This window comes from Sorex araneus, chromosome 3 (assembly GCF_027595985.1).
Source record: "Sorex araneus isolate mSorAra2 chromosome 3, mSorAra2.pri, whole genome shotgun sequence".
Taxonomy (NCBI): Eukaryota; Metazoa; Chordata; class Mammalia; order Eulipotyphla; family Soricidae; genus Sorex; species Sorex araneus.
The window spans coordinates 26,755,812-26,782,871 of record NC_073304.1 but is presented as its reverse complement, the minus strand read 5'-3'; the positions used below and the strand labels follow the sequence as shown (position 1 = coordinate 26,782,871).

Here is a 27,060-nt window from a genome sequence, read left to right as displayed (position 1 = left end):
TCCCCTGAGCACTGCTGGGGGTGGTGGCTCTGGTGTTTGCAGGCACAGCAGGGCCCAAGCAGCACTGCACCCTCCGGCCATTGCTCTGAACTGCTGGCCTGGCTGGCCAAGGGCACCAGGAAGAGGCCCTGGTCTCCGGAGCACCACTGGAGAGCCCTCCAACAAGAAAGAAGGAAGGCAGGGAAGGAAGGGAGGAAGAATGAAAGGAAGGATGGAAGGATGGAAGGAAAGATGGAAGGATGGAAGGAAGAATGGATGGAAGGATGGAAGGAAGGATGGATGGAAAGATGGAAGGAAGGATGGAAGGATGGAAAGAAGGATGAAAGGAAGGATGGAAGAATGGAAGGAAGGATGGAAGGAAGGATGGATGGGAGGATGGAAGGATGGAAGGAAGGATGGATGGAAGGATGGAAGGATGGAAGGAAGGGTGGATGGAAGGACAAAAGGAAGGATGGAAGGAAGGAGGGAAGGATGGAAGGACGGAAAGATAGAAGGATGGAAGAATGGATGGAAGGATGAAAGGAAGGATGGAAGGGTGGAAGGAAGGATGGATGGAAGGATGAAAGGAAGGATGGAAGGAAGGATGGAAGGAAGGATGGAAGGATGGATGGAAGGATGGATGGAAGGACGGAAGGATGGATGGAAGGATGGAAGGAAGGATGGAAGGATGAAAGGAAGGGTGGATGGAAGGATGGAAGGAAGGATAAAAGGAAGGATGAAGGAAGGATGGAAGGATGCAAGGAAGGATGGATGGAAGGATGGAAGGAAGGATGGAAGGATGGAAGGAAGGATGGATGGAAGGATGAAAGGAAGGATGGAAGGAAGAATGGAAGGATGGATGGAAGGATAAAAGAAAGGATGGAAGGAAGGACGAAGGATGCAAGGAAGGATGGATGGAAAGAAAGAAGGAAGGAAAGAAGGAAGGAAGGAGGAAAGGAGGAAGGAAGGCAAGAAGGAAGGAAGGAAGGAAGGAAAGGAGGAAGGAAAGGAGGAAGGAAGAGGCCAGAAGGCACCAGGTGTTACAGAAAGGTTTATTAAAGGGAATATATACACTATTAGGATGTTAAAATGCTGCCCCGGGCCTGGGGAGCTTCAGGAGAGGTGGGGGTGAAGGGGGTCTGGGGCGCTGGGTGGGTCATTCTTGGGTCCACCACCAGGACCAAGGCGGGGGAAGGACAGGGACTAAGTAGCAGAGAACAGGGTTCCCCAGCTGGAACCCACAGGCCTGCCCTGTCGCCCACAGCGACGCCTCTGAAACTCCGGGTGTTTCCTGAGGCTGGGGGCTTGACAGCGGCTCTGAGTGGGGGAGTCAGTGATGAAGTTCTGGAGCCCCAGAACCCGCCCAGCTCTCAGAGGCGGGAGGGCATCGCTGGTCTTCGAAGGCGTCCCCCCTTCTGCCGGAGTCTCTGGCGCACCCAGCGAGGACTGCAGGTCGGCTCCAGCAGGACACCTGGCCTGCCACCAGGCCCAGAGGACGGCTGTCGTCCTGCCCAGGACACAAAGGAAACCTACCCCTTAGGTCAGTGCTCTCGCACAGGGATGCCTCCTCCAGGAAGCGTCCTCAGCACAGTTGCTTGTGCAGTGTCCCGGTCAAGCTCAGTGTCCCTGTCCTCATCTGGAACTCGCTGCCCCCTGGGCTCTCTCCTCGCTACAGCTCCACAGTGCCAGGTGTCAGGCCCCCGCTCCGTGGCTGGGCTGGAGGCACCATCTACCTGGGAGGTGACAGCTCAGGGTCGTGAGGTGGAGCCCAGCAAAGGTTGCCGTGGGCAGGGGACAGGGCAGAAACGGGAGTCACGGGGTCTAGCAGTCCCACAGCCTCTGTCCTTGCACCTGCCTCGCGCTCCTGCAGTCTCCAGCCGAGATGCCTCTTGTCTCTAGAAGCTTCTCTGCCCACAGGAGAGGCCATCCTCTTCCAGAAGGAACCAGGGAGCCCTTCTCCGTAGCTGGGGTCTGGGCATCAGGGGGCCAGAGAGAGGAGCTGGGCAAACTCAACTGTGCCCAGGGGAGAGACACCTCTGAACTAGAAGCCCTGGGTCAGGTGCCCTTCCCCCATCTCTGAGCTGCTCCTTTGCTGTGTTGAGGCAGGCAGAGTTGGGTGGTAGGCCCCTGGCAGTCAGGAGACCCTCTAGCGAATGGCTGAGCTCCCAGCTGACCTCCAGCCAGAGGGGGCATGCGGGGGTGCCCTGCTCGGTGGTCCTCCCCTCCTGCATCCCAGCATAGTCCGGTGGGTGAGGGGTGGCCCCTAGCCTGGCCCCGGGACTGGGGGACATGGATAAGATGAGGTGATGGGAAGCCCGCAGGCCCCCCCAACAAGGCACCCTCAGGGGTGGTCTTCAGGGGCTCCTGGAGCATCCACAAGCCCAAGCCCCGGGGAGCAGGGGAATCGGACGCCAGCTCCTGGGCCCACTAGCCATGACCGTTCTGCGACATGTAAGCCGCCAGGGCCACCACCACAGCCACGTAGAGTCCGGCTCCCACCGCGATGGAGAGCGTGGCCAGGAAGAGCGCCCGGCGGGAGGTGGTGCTGGCCAGCCGGAAGTCCCCCTTGGAGATGGCCTTGCTGGTCTGGGGAGAGAGACATTGTGATGGCAGTGAGCACTTTATGCCCAGTCAGGGACCCCAGAGCCCATGCTGCCCTCCAGTGTGTGTGTGGGGGGGGGCGAGATGGCCAGTGTGCAGGCCCCAGGGACTCTTACCCCCTGGGAGAAGTAGAAGGCAGCGATCCCCAGGGGCCAGAAGCAGCAGAGCATGGAGAAGATGGTGAGGCCCAGGTGGTCCCTGGGGGGCAGTGTCAGGAAGTTGTCTTCACTCTCGCTCTCGGTGGAGGTCACATCGCTCTGCAAAAAAAGGAGTGGGGTTCTGTGGGCCGGCCCACGATCTCCCAGTGGCGGGCTTGAATAGATATAGACAATATATCTATCTCTATTGATAACATTTAAAAAAAATTGAATCACCCTGAGCTACATCTTTTTTTTTTTTTTTTTTTTGCTTTTTGGGTCACACCTGGCGATGCACAAGGGTCACTCCTGGCTCTGCACTCAGGAATTACCCCTGGCGGTGCTCAGGGGACCATATGGGATGCTGGGAATCGAACCCGGGTCGGCCGCGTGCAAGGCAAACGCCCTACCCGCTGTGCTATCACTCCAGCCCCCCAACCCTGAGCTACATCTATAGATAACATTTGATAAAGCTGAGCTCTGTAACAGATCGGTTATTGCCAGGGATTGAGGGGAGGTAGTAATTAAGAGGACACACTTCCGGGTTGGGATATAACGTGTGGTCGTGGTGTTTATTTGGAATGGGGTGGTTTGGGCCACACCTGGCTCTGTGCTCAGGGATCACTCTTGGTGGTGCTCAGGGAACCCTGTGTGGTGCCAGAGATTGAACATGGTTGGCTGAACGCAAGGCAAGTGTGTTACCTGCTGTAGTCTCTCTCCAGCCCCCTGTGGTGTTTGTAGTGAGCAGTACCATACTATCACGTGAATGTTCTAAGAGAGGAGATCGTAAATGTTTTCACTGCAACAATGGCAATTAATAATGGTGATTGTAGATCTATTTGGCCTCTATGAGCTTGGCCATTTTATTTATTTATTTATTTTTTTTTTGCTTTTTGGGTCACACCTGGCGATGCACAGGGGTTACTCCTGGCTCTGCACTCAGGAATTACCCCTGGCAGTGCTCAGGGGACCATATGGGATGCTGGGATTCGAACCCGGGTTGGCCGCGTGCAAGGCAAACGCCCTACCCGCTGTGCTATCACTCCAGCCCCGAGCTTGGCCATTTTAGATCTACACACACGGGAGATCCTACTTATTTCATTATCCTATGTCTTTATATCTCTGACTTACTTTTCTTAGCTTGATGCATCAAGCTTCATCTTGTAAAAAGCAAGAGAGAGGCCATTCTGTTTTATTTTTTGCTTTTTTGGGTCACACCCAGCAATGCACAGGGGTTACTCCTGACTAATGCACTCAGGAATTACTCCTGGTGGTGCTCAGGGGACCATATGGGATGCTGGGAATCAAACCCGGGTCGGTTGGATGCAAGGCAAATGCCCTACCTGCTGTGCTATCGCTCCAGCCCCAAGAGGTCATTCTTTTTTATGGCTGAATAATATTCCACAGCATATGTGTGTGTATACATGTGGATGGATGAATATGTATACATATGCATATATATATATATAATCGTCTATATCTCTGCATCCATTGAAAGTCTTTTTTTGTGGGGGGAGGTTCACATCCAGCAGTACTCAGGGCTTACTCCTAGCTCTATGCTCAGGGATCACTCCTGTCAGTGCTCAAGGGGTCCCTTGAGGTACCAGGGTACCAGGGATCAAACTCAGCTTGGCTGCAGGCAACTCAAGTATCCTACCTGCTTTACTATCTATCTGGCCCTCATATTTAGTTTTTGAAGAGAAGGATATCTTCATAACCTTACTGTGGTAACTACAATATGTACATAACCACATCATCTTATCACCTTAAGTTTATCCAATGTTATGTATCAATGGAAAATTACTCAATGAAATGGGGGGAAAAGGAAAACAAGAATAGTGGCACACTCTATTCTGGAATTGTCTGTACCCCAGGCTAGCATACCAAATTTCTCTTTGTTTTACGGTTTTCTCTCTCCGCTCATATTCCCTAAGTAAAACTCATTTATTTCACACATATAAAAGATAAGTTAGGGGGGCCGGAGCGATAGCACAGCGGGTAGGGTGTTTGCCTTGCACGCAGCCGACCCGGGTTCGATCCCCGGCATCCCATATGGTCCCCCAAGCACCGCCAGGAGTAATTCCTGAGTGCAAAGCCAGGAATAACCCCTGAGCATCGTTGGGTGGGACCCAAAAAGCAAAAAAAAAAAAAAAAAAAAAAAAAAAAGATAAGTTAGGAACAATACATGCTTTTAAACAAACTAGTCGGTTTACACTAGTGTTTTAAAATATAGACAATATCTGTGTTTCTTCTTTTCCTTCTCCTTTTCCTTCTCCTTCTTTTCTTCTTCTATCTTTTTGGGTCACACCCAGTGATGCTCAGGGGTTACTCCTGGCTCTGCACTCAGGAATCACTCCCTGTGGTGTTTGGGGGGAATATAGGAGATGCCAGGGATCGAACCTGGGTCAGCCATGTGCAAGGCAAACACCCTACCTGCTGTACTATCTGGCCTCTCTCTGTGTTTTTTCAAGTGTATACAATATCTGTGTCAGAAATGCAGGATTCTTTGTAACATCAGATTTCAGGACCCTAGTCTAGACTTGCTAGAACTCAACATTTAGAGGATGGGTTCAGGAATATGCATTTTATCCATTTTTTTTGGAGGGGTGCACAACTGACAGTGCTCAGGGGTTACTCCTGACTCTGCACTCAGGAATCACTTGGCGGTGTATGGGAGACCACATAAGATGCTGGGCATTGAATCCATGTGCTTGCCTTGCAAACACCCTACCTGCTCTATTATCTCCCCAGCCCATTTTTACTCTGTTTTTGGGTTTTGTGGCCCCACCCAGCAGTGACAGTGCTCAGGAGTGAGCCCTGGCAGTGCAGCGGGTGGCAGGGACCATGTGGCGCTGGGAATTAACCCAGGAACATGCACTCACCTCCTCCTCTCCCTGCTCATCCTCCTGACCCTGCAGTTCCTCTTGAACCCCGTAGGACACTGTCTGGATGGCGACCTCCTCTTCTTCCTCTTGATCAGCTCCTGCCGCCCGCTCCAGGGGCCCAGACTGGGGCTCTGTGGTCTCTGTGAAACTGGTCTCGCAGCTGCCAGCCCTGGGCTCCTTGGCCTTGTCCTTCCCCAGGAGGCAGCTGGGTCTGTACCAGGCCTCCACGGCTAGCTGCAGGGACCCTGGGTCCAGGAACTGGTGGGCGCGCGCAGGACCCGCGCCCCCCAGGAGGTAGGAATAGAGCTTCTCCTGGCACGGCCAGCCTGGCGAAGCCTCGGGGTAGGGGTAGGTGCCCTGAGGCAGCAGTGGGTTCTCCAGTTCACTCAGACTCTCCATAGTTCCGGGGGCCGCTCCGGGGAGGGGCACAGGGGCTGGCTGGGTGGTCTAGAGAGAGCCTCCGTGGACAGACACGCAGACCAGCTGGAAGCAGGGCTGGAAGCAGTGACAAGTGCTGGCTCTGTGGGCTGGTAAGGGCTCAAACTCAACCGAGGCTGATGCCCCTGGAATGGCCTCGGGCTGCCCAGTGCTCTCTGAGCGTCCTTGGTGTCCTTGATGCAGCTGCAGGTGGCGGTGGCGACAATACGTACCTCAGAGTGCCAGTCATTCACGTGGCCTGTCCACACACCGGGCAGGCAGGGGCCAGCGGCAGGAGGAGGAAGAGGAGGTGCTTTGTCTTCTGAGCGCTCACAGTGTGAAGACGCCTGCCCCGGGGGAGAACAGAGCAGGGGGTGTAAGAATTTGGGGTGTAAGGCTTGGGGGCTGTGCTCTGGGGAAGAGGGGGAGCACATTCACAGAAGGCGGGAGGACAGAGAGGAGACCGAGACTGGAGAAGGTGTAATGGCTCTAGGGCCCCCAGAGAGAGGGACACGGGGAGGGGGACAGAACTATAGCCCCTCTGAGGTCTTTTTTAGGAGGGCGTCACACCTGGTGGTGCTCAGGGTTAATTTCTGGCTCAGTGCAGAGAGTCTGTTGCCCGTATGCCTGGCTGTCTTCCCCGGGGCCCCTCGGAGGGGATGGGCTCCAGCTTCCCTCCCTGCCCCGAGCAGAGCTCCCAGCGGCCGAAGACCACCGGAACCTAGCTACAGACATGCTCGAGGCCCCTCTCCACACGTTCGGACAGGCCTCGGGCATGAAGGTACTGGCAGAGGAACCCAGGTGTGTGTAATCCCATCAACGGCCAACATCCAGAGAGAGACTTGAAAGCAAGCTCTCAGAAGCTTGATATCCTGTAGCTTACTTCTCCCTCTGGGAGAAACTGGCAAGCTTCTGAGAGTTTCCTGCCCACATGGGACAGCCTTGCAAGCTTACCATGGTGTATTCATATGCTAAATCCAGTAACAAGCTGGATATCATTCCTCCGACCCTGAAAGAGCCCCCAGTGCGACATCGACATCGTTGGGAGGGTCGAGTCGAGATAGACTTCTAAGATCTCAGGGAAAGGATGAAATGAGAGGTTACTGAGCCCGCTCGAGAAATCGAAGATTAATGGGATTTCATGATTCATGATTCATTCTCAGAGATCACACCTGGAGGGGCTCAGGGAACCGTATGGAATGCCAGGGATGGAACCTGGGGTGGCCACATGCAAGGCAAGTGCCCTACTGGCTATACTATCGCCCCAGCCCCAGCCCCTCTAGGTCTAAGCCAGCTTTGGGGGTCTCAGAAGGACTGACAGGCTTAGACCTAGTTCTGAAGCCTTTGTTAGGGAGAGGCAGAGAGGAAGTGGGGTGTCCATGACCCCAGCAGGGGCTTTTTCCTTTTTGGGTCACACCCAGCAATGCTCAGGGGTTCCTCCTGACTCTGCCCTCAGGAATTACTCCTGGCGGTGGTTGGTGAACCCTATGGGATGCCGGGGATTGTATGCGGGTCGGCGTGTGCAAGGCAAACCCTCTGTACTATCGCTCCAGCCCCCAGCAGAGGCTATGCCATGACTTTGTGTACATGGGGCATTCCTGGGACTCAGTGGCAGGGGTTGGAGCACATGGGAAAGGCTATTTGGAAACAGAGACCTGCAGGCAAGAGGGTGACTGTGTTGAGGGAGGACTTGGTCTAGCGTGAAATGGGACCCCAGTGCCCTATCACACATACACAGCCACCTGCACTTCCTGTAATTCAGGCTAATTTCCCCTGATTTGGGGAGTTCCTGTGTGTGCTCAGGCCAAATGGTGCACCCCAGCAGCAAACAAGAAGGGGTGAGGCTGACTACCCCCTGCAGTCCAAAGGGCCCCCATGGCTCCCAGGCTCCGGGGAGCATTGTGGGCTCAGGGCTGGCAGACTTGAGGTTGGGGACTGTGGGGCCTGGCAGGTAGAAGTTAGGCATGAGAGGAGGGGCAGGCAGGTGAGGCACTTCACTCCACACCCCTGCCTGCCCCAGGCTCATCACCAAGCTGGAAGCCATTGGGGTGTCACCTGGGCCCCAGGATGGGAGTCAGTCCTGGCCTGCATGCTGCAGGCCTGTTTCCCTGCCCTGCTGGCTTTGCTGAAACCTGCAGAGGATAACCCCACCCACACATCCTCAGGGTGCTTGGAGCACCCACAGGAATGGCTGAGATGCCCATTTGGATCCATGCAGGCTGGGGGTGAGGGCCACCGTGAGCGACCCTGAAAGGTCCACGTTGGTTCCTCCCAGAGGTAAGGGCTGAAGGAGCGGGGAGAGATGTCAGCCATGGGCCTGGTTTACCTCATCCCTCCACAGCCCTACTCCCCATCAAGAATCTACAGCCAGGGGCTGGGGCGATAGCACAGTGGGTAGGGCGTTTGCCTTGCACACAGCCGACCCGGGTTCGATCCCCGGCATCCCATATGGTCCCCCAAGCACTGCCAGGAGTAATTCCTGAGTGCAAAGCCAGGAGTAACCCCTGAGCATTGCTGGGTGTGACCCAAAAAGCAAAAAAAAAAAAAAATCCACAGCCAGGGGCTGGGGTGATAGCACAGCGGGCAGGGTGTTTGCCTTGCATGCAGCTGACCTGGGTTTGATTCTCAGCATTCTAATGGTCCCCCGAGCACTGCCAGGAGTAATTCCTGAGTGCAGAGCCAGGAGTAACCCCTGGGCATCACCGACTATGACCCAAAAAGAAAGAAAGGAAGAAAGAAAGAAAGAAAGAAAGAAAGAAAGAAAGAAAGAAAGAAAGAAAGAAAGAAAGAAAGAAAGAAAGAAAGAAAGAAAGAAAGAAAGAAAGAAAGAAAGGAAGAAAGAAAGGAAGAAAGAAAGAAAGAAAAAGAATCCACAGCCAGAGTTCTGGGAAGAGCTTGGTTAATGTGAGGTCGATCCCTGGAATTCCCTATGCCACACCCCCCCCCCAACTCTATGCCCACACACACTCCCCAAAAGACAATGCAGTTTTATTTTGGGGGGGTACTTTGCAGTCCCCATGCAGAGAGTGTGGTCTTTGCCACAGTGCAACCAAGGGTCTGGGACCTGCACAGAGTATGAGCAGCTAAAAGCGTGTGGCCCCGGTGGGCGCTGCAGTCAGTGTGAAGAGCAGAGCAGAAGGGGGAGTGACTATACCATCACGAGCGGTGAGCTACCTGGGGCTTTTCTGTCTAAGCCACCTTCCATTACACTTCATTGTTCTATTTGCTTTGTTTCTGGGCCAGACTTGGTGATGCTCAGAGGTTACTCCTGGCTCTATGCTCAAGAATCACTCCTGGCAGTCGGGGGACCCTATGGGAAGCCGGGGATAGAACCCGGTTGGCTGCATGCAAGGCAAATGCTCTACCACTGAGCCACACATCCAACCCACTGCTCACTCACCTTTCTCCCGCTTTGGGTCTGTGGGTCACACCTGCTTGAGTATGACTTGAGTGTCCAGGGATGCTCCTGGCAGTGTTTGCAGGACTGACCTAGGTCGGCCACATTCAAGTCAAGTCTCCTAACCCCTGTACTACCTCTGCAGTCTTCTCTGTCGACTTTCCATTTACCTGAGTCTCAGCTTCCCCCATCTGTAGCAAGAGGAATTGGATCACGAGGTCCAGAGATCCTACAATGGCCCTAACAATCCCTGATCCCAAAGCCTCCGGCATCCCAGACAAGTGAGACCCTTCTCTCCCACCCAGCTTTCCAGAGTCAGAGAGATGAATGAGCTCGCTGAGAGTCCAGGGAGGAGCAGCCCCAGCACCTCCCCTCCCTGGCGCCCCCAGGTGGGTTTGGGGAGACAGAAGAGGCATCCGGGGTCACCAGCAAGGAGTGGAACCCGGGAGCTCTCCTGACTCCCTGAGTCCCCCTGGCTACTGCAGCCCCAGCCCATCCCGCCCCGCCCCGCCCCCTAGGATTCTAGCACACAGCTTCCAGCCCCTCTTCTCTCCCCTGCTGGGCTTCACCCACACCCCATCAGAGCCTCCAGGGCCCTTCAGCTAAAGCAAGACCTGGAGCCGGGAGGGTCCCCTGTTGCAGGCAGAGCTTGTAGGCAGAGGCCAGCAGAGATCTTCCTGCATGGGTGGGGTGCAAGGAAACCGTCTCCAGGGCCCTCAGAGCAGATGGTGCATCCGATTCCCCTGGACGCCCCCACTCACCGGGAGGCCTCGCAAGCCAGCTGCCCAAGTCCCCGGCAGGAGGGAGGCGCCAGCTCCCTGCTTGTGACAGGAATCATCCCCAGAACTCGAAAGCCCAGAGTGGGGCCATTTGTTTCATCCTTGTCCAGGGTAGACAGGGCCAGTAGACTCTCAGCCCAGACCCCACTTCTGGCACTTTCCCACTTGTGGTCAAAGGACCCTGAGAGGAGCGTCTGGACTCCAACTCCCAGCTGGGCTGGATGACATGTGTTCTCCGTGCCCATTGGAGCGCTTCTCAGAGCACAAACAGATGAGCAACCCTGAGGCACCACGATAAGGACAAACGGGAAGCCACGTCCATGCTCAGCTGCCATCCACACAGATGCCAGGAAGGTGCAGTGGGACAGGCTGCCGAACAAGCCGTTCCTGAGAAGAGGAGCACCTGAGAGAGTGCTCACCGCCCACGGTTTGGGGATCAGGAAGGCAAGCACACGGAGCACCCGTAATCTCCACTCTGTCGAAATGTCAACAGCGATTATCTCCAGGGCTGGCGAGCCCAGGTGCTCTTCATTTTCTGTTTTATATCATGTTTTATCCATTTTCCACATTTCCCTTTCACCATGGGCATGTGCTACACTTAAACTGGGGGAGAAATTAAGTGCCTATATTTCATCTGAGTCAAATGATCTAAGATAAATTTAAAACCGCCTGAGCCCATGGGGATACTGGGTTTGGCAGTTAAGCACAGCATCAAAGCTGTTACGAACAGTCCCCAAAGCAGGATCACCAGCTTTCCTGCATATCCCTGATACAGACAGACAGACAGACAGACAGACAGACAGACAGACAGACACACACACACACACACACACACACACACACACAAACTCCAGTTCCACAAAGCAACCCAAGTATGGGCATTCACACTAGTCCACTAATTCTCTAATAAGTCATGATCCTTAGCCTGCTGGAACATTCTAGAAGTTTGCAGAGCTGATCAGCCATGTAGAACAAAGTCCTGGCCAGAGAAAGGGGAGTAACAGACCCCAGGTCTCTCTTTCTCTGCCTGTGGCCTGGCCTGACCTTTTAGCCTGTTGCTTAGGAGCGCCTGGCCCCGTTCCCTGGAGGAAGGAACCAGTGTTCGGAGCAGAGCTGTTTTCACACCCACCCGCCTGCCTGCTGCCTGGTGTCCCTGGGCCGTGTGGACCTGCTGTTCATGTGGGCCTGTGTGTGTCTGCACACTGGCTGGAGGGTGTGCACGCATGTGTGAGAGCATGTGCATGCATGTGTGCTGTGCAGGACATGTGCACACTCTGTGGTAGAGGAAGGACACAGCTGTCTGGGATTCCGAAGCCGAGGAGGTGGCTCCACGCTGTGCTGCAGGGCTGCGGGGCTGGCCCTGTGGAGGAGACAGAGATAGAAGGTGCGTCTTCGAGGCCACAGTCCCTGCGAGTTGCCCTTTGATCCGAGAATGAGCTGGATCCTGACCTTTTATCTCCCTAATTTGGGGAGTGGAAAACTACTGTGCCACCTCTAAGCTCAGGGACAGGAAGCTGCCCCGGAATTCACTATAATGATCAGCCTCTCCCGGAGTTCAGCATCACGGAAGTTCGGGTACAGGGAAGTCATTTGCCTGTCTAGAAAATGTACGGAAAGGGGAGGCCTTGATATCCAGTAGCTCAGTTCAGCACGGGCCTGAACTTCTTCCAGGAGAAGAAGAACAGACAACTGTGGAGGTGGTTGCCAAGGGCCGGGAATGGAGCTGTTCTGAGTTCTTATTTTGACTATTACTTTAGAGGGGCTTAACAAACTGGGGAACAGCTTTCTGTTTCAGCTGTGCAGACTAACCCAATGCCCACCAAACTTGCCAATAACATCCACAAGAGCTAGGAGGGGACGTGGAGGCATCACTGAGGAAGTGCCACGGGAGCAGGAATTGATGGGTCAAGGTGCCCAGTCCCCAAAAGAAAGGGAACATGGAAAGGTGCTGACACTGGGCCCAGCCTTCCCAGGGAGGCTGTGCCATGTTCATGGCTTAATCACTGCAGGTGTGTGTGTGTGTGTGTGTGTGTGTGTGTGTGTGTGTGTGTGTGTGTGATTTTAGTTTGGTTTGGGGGTCACATTTGGTGGTGCTCAGGGGTTATTCCTTGCTCTGTGCTCAGGGATAAATCCTGGCTGTGCTCAGAAATAAATCCTGACTGTGCTCAGGGGACTTATTTGTGGATCAAACCCATATGCAAGGAGGGAAGCACCCACCCACTGGACTATCTCTCCAACCTCACATTGAAAAGTTCATGAGAAAGTTTTTTGAAGGGGGGGGAAACGTAGAATGTGGGGGGTTAGAGAGATAATACAGCGAGTAGGGTGCTTTCCTTGCATGCAGCTGACCTGGGTTTGATGGTCCCGTGAGCACCACCAGGAATGATCCCTGAGTGAAGAGCTATAGGTAACCCCTGAGCATTGCTGGGTGTGCCCCTTCCCCAGCCCAAAGTTGGATGTGACCATTACGTGAAACTTTTAAAAATTGCCAACCAATAAACCAACCAGGGGAAATGACAATTACGTGGTGAAATACAGTACCTGTGGGGGAGATATGAGGAGAAAAGTTGGAATTCAGGGTCTGTTACGAACAGGGCTGCAGTACGCCTCTGGGTTTTCAATAGGAAGTTCTTTCGTCTTATCCCCTGGAGGAGAAGCGAACCCGAGGCAGAGCAACCCCCTTAAGAGGACGGGAACCTACTTTGAATCAACCCCCTCCTCATTGTATTAAGGTGCTTTATGCATGCACACAGCCTGCCGCCTGCCAGGAGGGAAGGGTCTTGGGCCTTGAGCGACCCCTTCCCTGGAGTCACCCAGACGACTGGAGTCAACTGTCATGGGTCATGTGGAGGGGCTGGGGCCTGAGAACTGGCATTTCTCACATAATCCCAGGTGGCACTGCTGCGGCTGGTCCGGGAGCTGCCCTTTAGGTACTGCTGTGCTGATGGGGCCTGCAGGGAGCGTTAAGGCGTGTCTGACCGGGAAGCTAATTGATGGGGCACGACGGAAAAGAACAGGAATGCTCCATGAATCCAAGATGAGACGAGTAGAATCAGGAATACGGAAATGGTGTGATAAGGAGAAAACAAACAGTAAGAGGTCAGGCTTCTATCCGACACCACTGAATGTCAATGAAATTAAACCGCCCATCAGAAGACAAAGATGTCACCTTGTGTAGTACTGCAGGTATAGAGAATTCTAGAAACGCAAAGCTATAGTGAGGGAGAGGAGATTGGGGTGGCACAGGGGCATGAGGACGAGGAGTGATGGGAATGGTGATAGGTCTGTGTCACAGATTCATGAGTTCCTCACTGTAAGCCAGTGACTTCTCGTGAATGCCTATTATATCCCTAAATTTAGTTTTTTTGTCTTTTTGATGGTGCCAGAGATCTTACCCAGGCCCTCACATATGCAAGGCAAGGGCTTTTTACCTGCACTCTCTGGTCCCAAATTTAATTTAATTATATATCTATATCTATATCTATCTATCTATCTATCTATCTATCTATCTATCTATCTATCTATCTTGCCCGCACGCCTGGCTGTCTTCCCCGGGGCCCCTCGGAGGGGGTGGGCTCCAGCTTCCCTCCCTGACCCAAGCAGAGCTCCCTCGGCCAAAGACCTCCGGAGCCTTAGCCACAGTCATGTTCAAGGCCCCTCTCCACATGTTCGGACGAGCCTCACGCATGAAGAAACCGGCAGAGGAACCCAGGTGTGTGGGACCCGGGGCTGAGACCTCCAAGCCTGCTCGGATTGGGACTGGGCCTCTTCCACCCAGATTTCCCATTTTCCAATAACTAGGTGGTCACACCCAGGGACTGCCCCCCGAGCCGTGTAATCCCACCAACAGCCAACATCCAGACACCAAGCTCCTGGAAGTGACATCTTACAGCCTGCTTCTCCCTCTGGGAGAACCTGGCTAGCTACCGAGAGTTTCCTGCTCACATGGGAGAGCCTCGCAAACTCCCCATGGTGTATTCATATGCCAAAACCAGTAACAATGCTGAGTCTCATTCCCCTGACCCTGAAAGAGCCTCCAATGTGGCACCGTTGGGAAGGACGAGTAAAGAGAGGCTTCTAAGATCCTAGGGCTAGGACAAATGGAGACGTTACTGAGACCACTCGAGAAATTTGACAATCAATGGGATGATGATGATGATGAAATATTAACATTTTTTTCTTTTTGGGTCACACCCAGCGATGCTCAGGGGTTACTCCTGGATCTGCACTCAGGAATTTCCCCTGATGGTGCTTGGGGGATCATATGGGATGCTGGGGATCGAACTTGGGTTGGCCACATGCAAGGCAAACACCCTACTGGCTGTATTATCATTCCAGCCCCAACTTTATTTAATTTATATTTTTAACTTATTTATTTGCTTTTGGGCCACACCTGGTGTTACTCAGGATAACCCCTGAGTGTCACCTGGCTTTGCACTCAAGTGTTACTTCTGGTTGTGCTTGGGCACCATATGGTATACTGGGATGGAACCTGGGTCAACAATATGCAAGGCAAGTACCCTATCCACTGCACAATTGGTCCAGCCACAACTTTTGTTTAAAAAATTATTTTTTGAGGGGAGAGGGTCTTGGCCGCACCCAGCAGGTGCCATTTCTAGTCCTGTGCTCAGAGGTCACCTTGGTGGTACTTGAGGGACCCTGGGTTCAAACCAGGGTTGACCACATGCCAGACAAGCACATTAATAACTGTACTATCTCTCTTCCAAATTTACATTAGTTATTTATTTTGGTTTTGGGGCCACACCCAGCAGTGCTCAGGACTTACTCCTGGCTCTGCGCTCAGAAATTACTCCTCACAGGGATTAAGAGACCACATGGGTGCCAGGGATCAAACCTGGGCAGGCCATGTGCAAGGCAAACACCCTATCAGTTGTACTATCTCTCTAGCCTCCCCCTCAACACTCACCCCAAATTTACATTTAAAGGAGATAAAATCTATAGGCCTGGAAAGATAGGAGAGTGGTAGGGCACTTGCCTTGCATGTGGTCAACTGGGTTTGATCCCCAGCACCCCATATGGTGCCTTGAGCCCCACCAGGAGTGACCCATGAGTCGGGAGAATGTCCTGAGCACCACTGGGTGTGGCCCCCAAATAAAGAATAAATAAGACAACATCCAGGTTTTTGTTATAACAGAATCCAATTATATGCTGTGTCTTAGCAAAGCACATAAGCACAAAAATACAGAAAAGTTCAGAGTAAAGGATGAAATAACAGTAACACCTGCCACTTGTTAATCATACCTCTGTTCTGTGCCTCTCAGTGGCCCCAGGCGCACAGCTGATGGGGGGTGAATTGGACAGGAAGCCTGGGCTTGGGCTTCAGAATCCCAGGCACATGTCAGCAAGCATTTAGTGAGTGCTCACTTTGTTCCGTGCACCACGCCAGGTGCATCAAATGCAGCATCTCATGTAATAATCCATCCTCTTTCGCACACAGGGGAATGGAGGCGCAGAGAGATTAAGCAGGTTTCCTGGGATTACACAGCTGGAGAGGGGCAGAGCCACTGTGGACCCAGGCCTGAGTATCAGTTTGTCCAGCTAGCTGTAGGGTGGGATGTGGGGAGGGGCTGCATGAAGCTGGTTTCACACACTACATGGGGGACTTTGAAGTGCCTGGGAAGAAGGAACTGGAAACATAGGGCGTTTGCCCTGCATGCAGCTGACCTGGGTTCGATTCCCAGCATCTCCTATGGTTCTCCAGAGCACTGCCAGGACTGATTTCTCAGTGAAGAGCCAGGAGTAACCCCTAAGTATCGCTGAGTGTGACCTCCAAACCAAAAAATAAATAAAAAAAAAATCAAGGGGCAGGGCAGTTAGCTCAAAGGGCTGGAGAGCTTGCTTGGTGCGCAGGAGACCCTCATTCTGGTCCACAGCACCTCATGGTCCTCCGAGAACCATCAGGAGCAACTCCTGAGCATCAAGCTGAGAGGACCCCCTGGGAGCCAACGTTGTGACCCAGAAACAAAAAGAGAAACAGAAAAAAAAGAAAGAAAGGCCAGAGAGATAATGCAGCAGGTAGGACACTTGCCTCGCATGCGGCTGAACCGCATTCAATACCCGCATCCCCTATGGCCCCTGAACCCCACCAGTAGTGACCCCTAAGCACAGAGCCAGAAGCAAGCCCTGAACCACCGTGTGTGGGTCCAAAACGAAAAGAAAAAAGCTGCAGCATCGAGGCCTCAGACGACCTATGATCTGAATCAGTCAAGACAGCGCCTTTATGAGGCCGCTGGGCTTCTGGTCACAGTCAGTGTGAAAGGGCAGTTGCTTCTCCACCAAAAAGCCAGAATTTGGGGCTGGAGCGATAGCACATCGGGTAGGGCGTTTGCCTTGCACGCAGTCGACCCGGGTTCGATTCCCAGCATCCCATATGGTCCCCTGAGCACCGCCAGGAGGAATTCCTGAGTGCATGAGCCAGGAGTATTTCCGGTTGTGATTTCCGGTTGTGATCCAAAAAAGATTAAAAAAAAAAAGGTAGAATTTCCACATAGAGCAGAAGACTAAACCAAAAGGATGAGGGGCCAGAGCGATAGGACAGTGGGGAGGGCGTTTGTCTTGCACACGGCTGACCCGGATTCACTCCGCAGCATCCCATATAGTCTGTCCTCCTCAGCACTGCCAGGAGTAATTCTGAGTGCAGAGCCAGGAGTAACCCCTGAGCATCGTCGGGTGTGACCCTCCCCCAAACAACACCACCAACAAAAATTAAAAAAAAAACAAAACAGAAACAATGAAAATTTAAGTGAGGCCCTCCTCTGTCAGCTGCAGAGAGCAGCCGTGCAGCTTGTGCTGTGGGTAGGTTTAGGCGGGGTGTGCTGATTCCTGGCCTGGAAGCAGAAAGCCAGAAGCCTGCGGCCCACTGTCTGCCAGGAAGTGGAGAAGGAGTCAGGGCCGGGTGGGAGAGCGGGGAGCAGCCTTCTTTGCTTCTCTACCTCGGCGGGGAGCTAACACAATTGATGATGTTCTCACTCCTGTCTTCAACTGTTTCTAACACCTGATCCTTCTGCATGGCACTGAACTCTACTGCAGTCTTCTCAGCTTAAAAATAAATAATGAGGGGGCTGGAGATGGAGTACAGCAGGTAGGGCGCTTGCGTTGCACTCCGCCGACTTGGGGTTCAGTCCCTGGCTTCCCATTTGGTCCCCCGAGCACCTCCAGGAGGGATCCCTGAGTGCAGAGCCAGGAGTGACCCCTAAGCATTGCCGGGTATGGTCGGAAAACAAAACAAAAAAAAATTAAAATAAAAAAAATGAGTCTTGGAGTGTAGCTCAGTGATAGAGCATTTGCCTGGCATATGTGAGACCCAGATTTGATCCCTGGTTCCACAAAGAATAAATAAATAATCATATCAATGTTCAGACTGTAGGACCAAGTAGGAGCTGCCAGGAGGGAAGAGGACTGAGAGTGGGGATAAGGGAATGCAGGGGCTGTTTTCTTTTTTTCGGGGAGAGGGAGGTGTTGGGCTACTCCCAGTGGTGCTCAGGGCTTGCTCTTAGCTCTGTGCTCAGGGATCAATCCTGCTGGGGCTCAGGGGGACCAAATGCAGTACCACGGATCAAACCTGGGTTGACCATGTCCAAAGCAAACGCCTTACCTGCTATACTCTCTCTGACCCTTGACTGTTGATTTTCAACCATGAATATCAGAAACTTAGATAGGGGCTGGAGCAATAGCACAGAGGGTAGGGCATTTGCCTTGCACGCGACTGACCCAGGTTCGATTCCCAGCATCCCATATGGTCCCCTGAGCACTGCCAGGGGTAATTCCTGAGTGCAGAACCAGGAGTGACTCCTGTGCATCGCCAGGTGTGACCGAAAAAGCAAAAAAAAAAAAAAAAAAAAAAAAGAAACTTAAAAGGTATAAGGCAGTGTTACTTCAATGAGGAAAAAAAAGTGACTGCCAGTATTCTGATATTCTTTCCATGATGGCGGGTGGATGGTATGGGGGTGTCCTGTCCTTCCTTTCTCATCTGAGTGGCTTAGGACCCTGTTAGTCCCAGCAAATGGGACACTGCATGACTGCAGAGGTCAAGTTAGAAAAGGCCTCGTGGGTCCTGAGCAAAGTGCAGTGGTGGGGTGCTTGCTTTGCGTGTGGCAGATATGAGGTGCCAACACAGTTTGATCTTTGGCGCCCCAAATGGTCCCAAGTCCTGCCAGATCTGTGAGCACACACAGAGCCAGGAGCAAACCCTGAGCACTTCTGGATGTGACTCAAAAATAAAACAAAAGAGAAGAAAAGAAAGGAAGAGAAAAGAAAGAAGGAGAAATGAGGAACCAGAGCAATAGGACATCAGGGAGGGCGTTTGCCTTGCACGTGGCCGACCTGGGGTTCGATCCCTGGTATCTCTTATGGTCCCCCCAGCACTTCGGGGGAAAAGACAAGACAAGACCTTGCCTCTCATTTGGCTTTTTGGACCCCTAATTCCAGCCTGTGCCAGAGAGGTTCTGCATAGATGCCCACCTTATGAGAGAAGCCAGCCTGGACACTTCCCGTCCTCCTGGCACAAACACCTCTGCAGGGGACCTCTGCCAGTGCTGGAGAGGGGGATGATGCCAGGGCCCCAGCCTTCACCCAGGAATTTCCAACCCCCAAAGCTGTCAGAGCTAATAAAATATCTGCATATTAGCGACCGAGTCTTTGGGTATTTGGGCAGCACCAGTGAACCGAGCTGTCTTCCCCCTACCCTCACCTTCAGATTCTGCTCTTTTTCTCCTTCCCTTCGCAGCCATGGCTCTCCAAAGTCCTGTTTCCACACACATATGAGCTCTTGGTGCTCATCCTAAAAGTCACTTCCTCTGGGAGGTCATCTCAGCGGGCTCCGTTGTCTAGATTTCTGTTCTCTGCCCACCACCACTCCCCGCTCGCTCCTTCTCACAGAGCTTACCTCAGCTGCTATTTATATATGTGTGATGTGTTGACTAGCGTCCTTTCCCTCCACATCATGAGCGTCAAGACGTGGTGATGGTGACTGTCCTACTCACCCCGGCAGCCCCTCGCCTGGGTACAGCAGGCACTCAACAGTACGCCGACCTCATGAATGGTGAGCGAATTAGCTGAATGAGTGAGCTTGGGAGGGAGGCTTCCCCGCTAGAAAGTTCATTCTAGCATTTGGGATAGACGCAGCACCCGGCCGGGCACACTTTAATACAGCACAAGTGTTTCTTAGACCGGAGAGAAAATACAGGAGTTAAGGCACACGATTGAATCAGCCAACCTTGGTTCCATCCCCAGCCTGCATGCTTCCCGGAGCATGGCAGGGCATAGCCCTGAAGGCCCCTGAGCACTGTCAGGGGTGGCCTCTGAGTGGCCTTGGTGGCACCTGCCCCCATAAGGCCCAAGCACTGCTATATGCAAAGGCCCAAATGTTGAACCACCCAGTATGGTTGGCTGAGAATAGCCAAGACTGAACCCCAGCCTGAACTTCCTGAGTACCTATCACTTAGGGAGGCTCCCTGCAAACAAACAAAATGAAATAACCCTCCAAACTGTGAACTTTTTATGAGCTACTTCCAGCAAGTTCTTAGAAAGGCAAAAGTGTATGAGAAGCAGCATCCGCTTGGAGGAGTGGTAGGGTCTAGAGATAAGCAAAACTCCACAATGTCCCCCCAGTGCAGTAAGTTGTGACATGCCTGCAATAGCGCTGCTGGGAAGGATTCCTACTCCGGGCAGGGGCGGAGAGAATCGAGGGTGGCTGGGAAGGAGGCTTTCGGAGCAGGTGACAACTAGCTTGAGTCTTGACGCAAGAAGATGAGTGGTGTAGGTGAGACGGCGCGAGAAAGGCATTTCGGCAGAGGAAAGAGTACAGAGGAGTGGGCTAGTGGGAGGGGAAGCAGCGTGGTTGGGACTGATGGAATGAGGCAGCAGAGGGGGAGGCCTCCTGTTCTAAGTCGGGGGTGCTTATTTGCGGGCAGAATGCTGAGGGCCCCATCCCCACAAAGCTTGTGCTCTGTCACTGAGCGACAACATCCACGGTCCATGCTAGGTAGTCCATCCTGTGACTGTTGTAACAAGCATGTCGGATCTGTGCTCTGGGCAGCTCACTCTGATGGGTGGCAGCGAGAGAAACAACCCGAATGTGAGAATGGAGTCCTGTTAAGCAACTGTCACAGGGGCCGGGGAGATAGTGCCAGAGGCCAGGACAAGCATCTCATATGCACAAATACTTGAGTTAGATCCCCGGCACTGAATGCCCCTCCCCCAGCACTGCTGGGTAGAGTCTTGGAAGACCCTGAGCACTGCTGGGCCCAAGAAGCATCTATCACTGGGCCCAAGCATTGGACTGTCCAGCTAGGTGGACTGAGTGTCCCTGGGTGTGTCCCTGGATCCTCTGAACATTGCTTGGGAGCTTCCCTCAGCCCTCAACAAACAAAACGATTACAAAAATGCAGCCAAGAGGGGCTGGAGTGATAGCACAGCGGGTAGGGCATTTACCTTGCACACGGCTGACCCAGGTTCAATTCCCAGCATCCCATATGGTCCCCTGAGCACCGCCAGGAGTAATTCCTGAGTGCATGAGCCAGGAGTAAGCCCTGTGCATAGCCAGGTGTGACCCAAAAAGAAAAAAAAATGCAGCCAAGAGAGGATGTGAACCTGAGTCTATGGCAAAACACATGGAGATGAAGACGCATATCTGAGGGGTAGATGCGGGTAGAAATGAATAGGGCTGTGAGGCTGACTCAGAGGGAGGAGGATAGCCCCCAGGCTTTGTTGACTAAGTACAACTTTGGAGGAAATACACGTCAACTGTCTATGTTATTCAATCAACTTCATGATGAGTCAAGAGAAGAATCAGGGGGCTGGAGCGATAGCACAGTGGGTAGGGGGTTTGCCTTGCATGCAGCCAACCTGGGTTCAATTCCCAGAATCCCACATGGTCCTCTGAGCACCACCAGGAGTAATTCCTGAATGGAGAGCCAGGAGTATGCCCTGAGCATCACCAGGGTAGCCCTCAAATAGAAACTAAATAAATAAATAAGAGGAGAATGATATATACTGAGAACCACTGGACCAATAAAATTCCAACATCAAGTTAGATAAAAGAATCCTTAATTTTTTTTCCCATCCACATCCTTAGATAGCAGTAAGAAAACAGTCTACCTACAAAACAAGAACAGACTGCTACTAAAAAAGAAAAATAAACCACCACCACCACCACCAACAACAACAACAACAAAAAAAGGGACAAGTCAAGGAACATGAAAAAGTTTAGGAACGGAGAGGCATGGTCACAGAATGGACAGTTAAGGAGTGTGCTGGAGTCACTCCTAGCAATAGTAGCCCAATGGTACAAGCTAGTTCAGTGAAGGTACAGTGCTTGGGCCAGTGCTGTGGTGCTGCTCAAGTCTGGAGTCCACCTGGGTCACCCCCAGAGGTGCTCAGAGCCCACCAGGTATATTATCTGGTTCTGGATGGGGGCAACCTGTGCCAGAAATTGAACTTGGGCCTTCACACATGGCAGGTTGGCGCACCACCCTTAAACTATCTCCTTGGCTCAAAGGTTCTTGGTTTTGGGTTATTCCCAGCAGTCCTCAGGGCTTACTTATGGCTCTGAACTCAGGAACCACTCCTAGCAGGTCCAGGGAACACAATGGGGTGCCAGGGACCAAACATGGGTCGGCTGTGTGCAAGATATGTACCTACCCACAGTACTATAGATCTGGCCCCAAATCTCTTAATGTAAGACAAAAGGTTAATAAAACAAAGACAGAGTATAAAGACAAAATGATGGAGTACATGAAAGGTTCAGAGTCATGGAAGAGAGTCCAACTATCCTACAGCGTCTAACAGGAGCCCTAGAAAGACAACGGGCCAGAGAGATAATACAGCCGGTAGGGTGCTTGCTTTGCATAGGTCCAACTGCAGTTCCATCTGTGTGCCTCATGTGGTCCTCCAAGCCCTCTAGGAGTGATCCCTGAGCACAGAGCTAGGAGTAAGCCCTGGGCACCACTGGGTATGGTCCAATTCCCTCTCCCCCAACCAAAAACAAACAAAAAAAGAAAATAAAAAAATCATAAGAAGTAGAAATTTAGTGTTTACTAAGCTGAAAAATAAAGAGAATATTTAGTAAGGGTCACTTAAGTATCAAAGGGGCAAAATGAAATGCACACACACACACACACACAAACACACACACACTTGTAAACACACACACAGGAAGAGCAGAATGGAGAAATGGAGAGTGTGCTTTTGAGGTGCCTTTGAGGCATTAGGGTAGGAACTGCATCTAACTACAGACTGCATGAAGTTGCAGCCCGGGGAGCGGGAGGGTCGGAGAGAGATCTGAGAATTATCATAGCTTCTAGGAAGAGAAGGAGGAGAGAACAGTGGAGAGGACAGGATGGATGGGGGAGCCGGGAAGAAGAGAGCTAACCGCTAGAACATTTCTCGGCTCCCACGAGAGGCTTCTGCCTTCGTTTCTAGCCATTGCCCCCGCCCCGGGATCCTGTGGTCTGAACTGACCCTTGGAACACAAACCCTGTCCTGGAGGATGGGTGAGTGGCTGGCGAGGGTGAAAATTGTTTCGAGGATTGGGATGGTGGTACCCCACTCCGGTGAGTCCATTTTCAGACAGAAATAAAATCCTTATTTTTGCTAAAACAACCTGTCTCTCTGCTGAAGCAGTTCATTTCCAAGCACTTAGAAGCAAGCAGCGTGTCTAATGGTAGAAGATAACACACCTAATGGACAGGTAGAGCACAGGCCTCACTCCCTGCTGGGTTCATTTTGAGGGAGGGTATTGGGGGAAAGTGGTGGCTGCTGCAGGGAGGAGGGAGAAGAGAGGAGAGGGAAGAGGCAGGGGGAGAGAGAGGGCCTGGGTACAGTGGGACAGGATCAGACTTGACTGTCTCTGGCTTGTTGCGTGGGGAGATTTGCCCCAGACAGAATACTGGCCCCCGAGATCCTCAGAATGGAAGGGAAGTGCCAGAGGTTTAGGGAACTGGGATGTTTCTTCTCCAAAGGATCGTTGTTCCTTCTGCTTCCTTCTCCTGGAACTGGCATCCTTGGCAGTAGAAAGTGCCTCTAGTATGCATGGATGAACTTGTCTCTGAACTTGAAGGTGATTAATAGTATGCACGTGCCTCCAGATAGTCTCTGCCATTTCAAGTATCTGCCCAGGGGAATATTGCATATTCTTTTACCCAGGGTCATGTGTATATTTCACTGTTTCAATTTTAATTATACACACACACACACACACACACACACATACACACACACACCACTCCCCTTCCTTTTCTCTCTTCTCCTTCCTCAGCATCCTCTGTCCCCAAGATGACCCTTTATATAGTGGGTTTACACCCTTCTTCCCTTTGAGATCTCCCAGAGGGGCTCAAGTAGGATACTGGGTGAACACATAGGATGGAGTTGGTGGGCAGTTTCCCTGGCTGAGAAAGACACCAGATGTGTCTGCTTGGGTGGCTGCAAATGCCCCACATCCTGACAGCTCTGGGGGATGGATGTCCACTCCGATAACTGCAGCAGGAGGGGAAGGACATTGTTGTAGCCACAGCAGTAGGCCAGCACCCCCACACACCAGTCTTGTGGGAAAGAAAGGCCCTGTTCATACTTGCCGCTGCCCTCATTTTATCATCAGGGTTAGTGACTGCCCATTTGCTCCTGAGAGCTGCTTTTTTGCCAGCCCCGCACCCACTGGGAGTCTGAAAGTGCTGACATAGGGGGATGCAGATACCCCACCCTGGCTGGGCAGTCACTAGGGTAGTTGGGAAGGTCACTGGTACCGCTTACTCAGCTCTACCCAAGTGCCAATTAGCTAAGGTTTTTCTAAGCAGTCACCGAGCCTGCTCCAGTCCAGGAAAATTATTATTGGAAGAGCTCATTTTGTTTTTGTATTAAGAAAACAATAACAACAGCAGTAAATCTTTCCCTAGAGATGGGTCTTTCCTCATTGTACTTTCTCCAGTCTTCGTGGGGGGTGGGGTGGGGAGGGCAGTCAGGCAACCAAGGACGAGGCTCCTGGTCCTGGGCTGCTCATGAGAAGGATTTTTTTTTCTTTTTGGGTCACATCTGGCAAGACACAGGGGTTACTCCTGGCTTTGCACTTAGGAATCATGCCTGGCAGTGCTCAGAGGACCATAGGGGATACTGGGAATCAAACCCGGGTCAGCGCATGCAAGGCAAAAACGCCCTACCCGCTGTGCTATTGCTCCAGCCGCTCATGAGAAGTATTGAGGAGGATTTCCCTGCCTTTGGGCTGACTCAATTCATACTCCATTCATGCTCATGAATTAGCTAGGGAAATTAGGAAGGGAAGGAGATCTTTTTGTTGGTGTTGGTTTGGGGCTACATTGTGCTCAGGGCTTATTCCTGGCTCTGTGCTCAGGCATCATTCCTGCTGGGGTTCAGGAGACCTGATGGGCTTCTGGTGATCAAATATGAGTTGGCCACATGCAGGGCAAGTGCCTTGTCTGCTGCTGTACTATTATTTCTCCTGCCCCAAGCAGAAAATCTCAAGAAAACCTTGAGATATAAAAAATGGGCCTTTGGTTCCTATTGATCCCATTCACTCCATTCACAAAATCTATTTCTTTGCTGAAGAAACATAAACTTTTATTCCAACAGGATGAATGAAGCCAGAATCTAGCATTTAAGGGGAATGGAGGAATCCATGGGTTCAACACAGCCCGCATCGAGCCTGCCCCCTGGCCCCCACAAACACACACACAAAATCAAGACTCGGAATTAAAAAAACTTCTCTGGTCCCACCCTCTGCTTTTACAGAGGAGAACATTGCAGCCCACGGAGCGGAAGCTGCCGAGATGCAGGTGGCAGATTTGGGACCAGAACATGAGGGTCCCTGACTTCCAGTGAAATGCCTTTATTCCAGGGTATTTTAACACCCAATTCTCTTATTTTGCACCCAATTATTGACTCCCTACTATTTTCCAGGTGCTATGAGGGAGGGGAGGTGTGGAGGGAAGCAAAGAGATAAAAACAACACAATTCTTGCCTTCAAGGAGTTGTTTCCCTAGATCTGTGATTCTTGGAAAAAAACAAAACTGTGAGTCAGACTCTCTCTCACCCTATATTTCTTCTATAGGTGATGCAGGAAGGGGAGCAGAGGGGAAGAACCCTACTCACCCTTCACAATGTATAAACTGGGTTTGGAGAGATAGTACAGGGGTCGGGCATTTGCTCTGAATGCGGTTGACCCTGGTTTGAATCCTAGCACCACATATGGTCCCTTGTGTACCTCTAGAAGTGGTCCCTGAGCACAGACCCAGGAAAGGGCCCAGAAGACCACAGGGTGTGGGCCCAATTTCCCCTTCCTTTGTGTTTAAATTGGTCTTTACAGGCTCTGAGCTCCCAAGGAAGCCAATGAATGACAAAGGAAGTCATGGTTGGGTTGGGAGGAAGGTGTGGGGGAGGGTGTCTGGTTGCTGCCAGTCAGCCCAGCTGAGGACCAGTGACAGCCACTCAGACTGGTATGACAAAGGACTCATGACAAGGCTTCAATCAGGTATGTGGTTTCACCAAGCCCCAAGGTAGTTTCTTAAGATGAGCTGAGCAATGACCTCAGTCATACCCACTTTAGGGATGAGGGCACTGAGGCTTAGAGGACCCCCGGAACTGGCGAACCACTATGGAACATCTGTGCCTAGTCAGGAACTCCTAGCTCCCGGCTCCTTCTGTCAGGGTGGGGAAACGGGGCTGGATTGTGAGGACAGGGACCAAGCCAGAGCCACTCACAGTGACAAGCAGTCTTCCTCTAGGCAGTTTTATTTTCATTCTGCCGCTCGGAAAACTCTGCTCTGAAGAACTGGAAGCACTTTCCAGGCCTGAGTGAGCTCATTCAGTCCCTCTTGCCAGAAAACAGGGCGGCTCTAGTGGAGGCCCTATCTGGGGTCTCTAGCACTTAGGTACATCACAGACAACAGGACCCAGGTCCCTCGGCTCTTGGCCCTTATGAGATGCAAAAGCAACTTACTTCCATGGGAGTCAAGAGCCTCCACCCCCTCCCCTAAAAACGGAGCATCTCCTGGTACCTCCTTTTTTCCCTAGATGGGTCGTGAGTCTACAGCTCATTCGCTGGCCCCAGGGCCATTTCTAGGGCAAAAATATCTCGGGGAGCGACCACCCATCCCAGTCGCTTAGTGAAGCTGGCTTGGATTCCCCCGTTATCCCCAAACCTTGGTGTGGACTGGGGGGACCAAGGAGTCCAGGAGACTTTCGCCAGTCTTCCTTGCAACCAGTGGGTGGAATGTCGCGCCGCTTGAAGTGGGAGGGGGGGCTCAAGGCCTGACTGTGTGGGTCCTTCTGTGCACCCCCCCCCCGCCCATAGGTGAGGGCTTGGAGGGACTCTTGCGTGCTCTCTGGCAGAGCGAAAGGGACCGGCCAGCGGGGACTCGGAGCCCCCCGCGATGCGTGAGGGTCCCGCTGCTCTCCCCGGCTCCAGCCCGGCGCGGAGCCGAGCTCTGCGCTCCCGCCGCGCCCCCAGACGGCCCCTTACCTGTCCCGCCGAGGACGGTCCCGCCTCCTCTGCGGGGCTGCGGGGCCCGACATGGGCCGGTGAGCTCCCCGGAGGGCGCCTCTTCCTCCGGCCCCGGGTCCCTGGCGCCGCCGCCGCCGCCGCTTCAGCACCGCGGACAGCGCCCGCCCGCCGCCCGCCGCCGCCGCCTCGCGCCCCGCCCGGCGCGGTCCCGGGAGCCCCGCATCCCGGCCGGGCCCCGCCGCCGCCGCCGCCGCGCAGCCCGCAGCCGAGCGGCGCGGAGGGTCCCCCTCCTCCTGCCTCGGCAGCCGCCGCCGCACGCCCCGCCGCGCTCCGGGATCAGCCCACCAGGCGCTCCGGACCCCGCGCGGGGCGGGGCGGGGCGGGGCGGGAAGTG

At 52.9% G+C, this 27,060-nt stretch overlaps 1 protein-coding gene across 1 annotated transcript; it reads right to left on the bottom strand.

The window, feature by feature from the left end:
- Positions 1 to 1,017: 1,017 nt before the first annotated feature.
- On the bottom strand, positions 1,018 to 26,892 carry SYNDIG1L (synapse differentiation inducing 1 like). The gene is made up of 4 exons (XM_055133287.1): positions 26,685 to 26,892; positions 5,600 to 6,366; positions 2,697 to 2,837; positions 1,018 to 2,565 (listed from the first exon to the last, which is right to left on the bottom strand). Exons 2-4 carry the CDS (start codon positions 5,999 to 6,001, stop codon positions 2,407 to 2,409), a joined length of 702 nt encoding a protein of 233 aa, XP_054989262.1. The 5' UTR covers positions 6,002 to 6,366; positions 26,685 to 26,892; the 3' UTR covers positions 1,018 to 2,406.
- Positions 26,893 to 27,060: the final 168 nt, after the last annotated feature.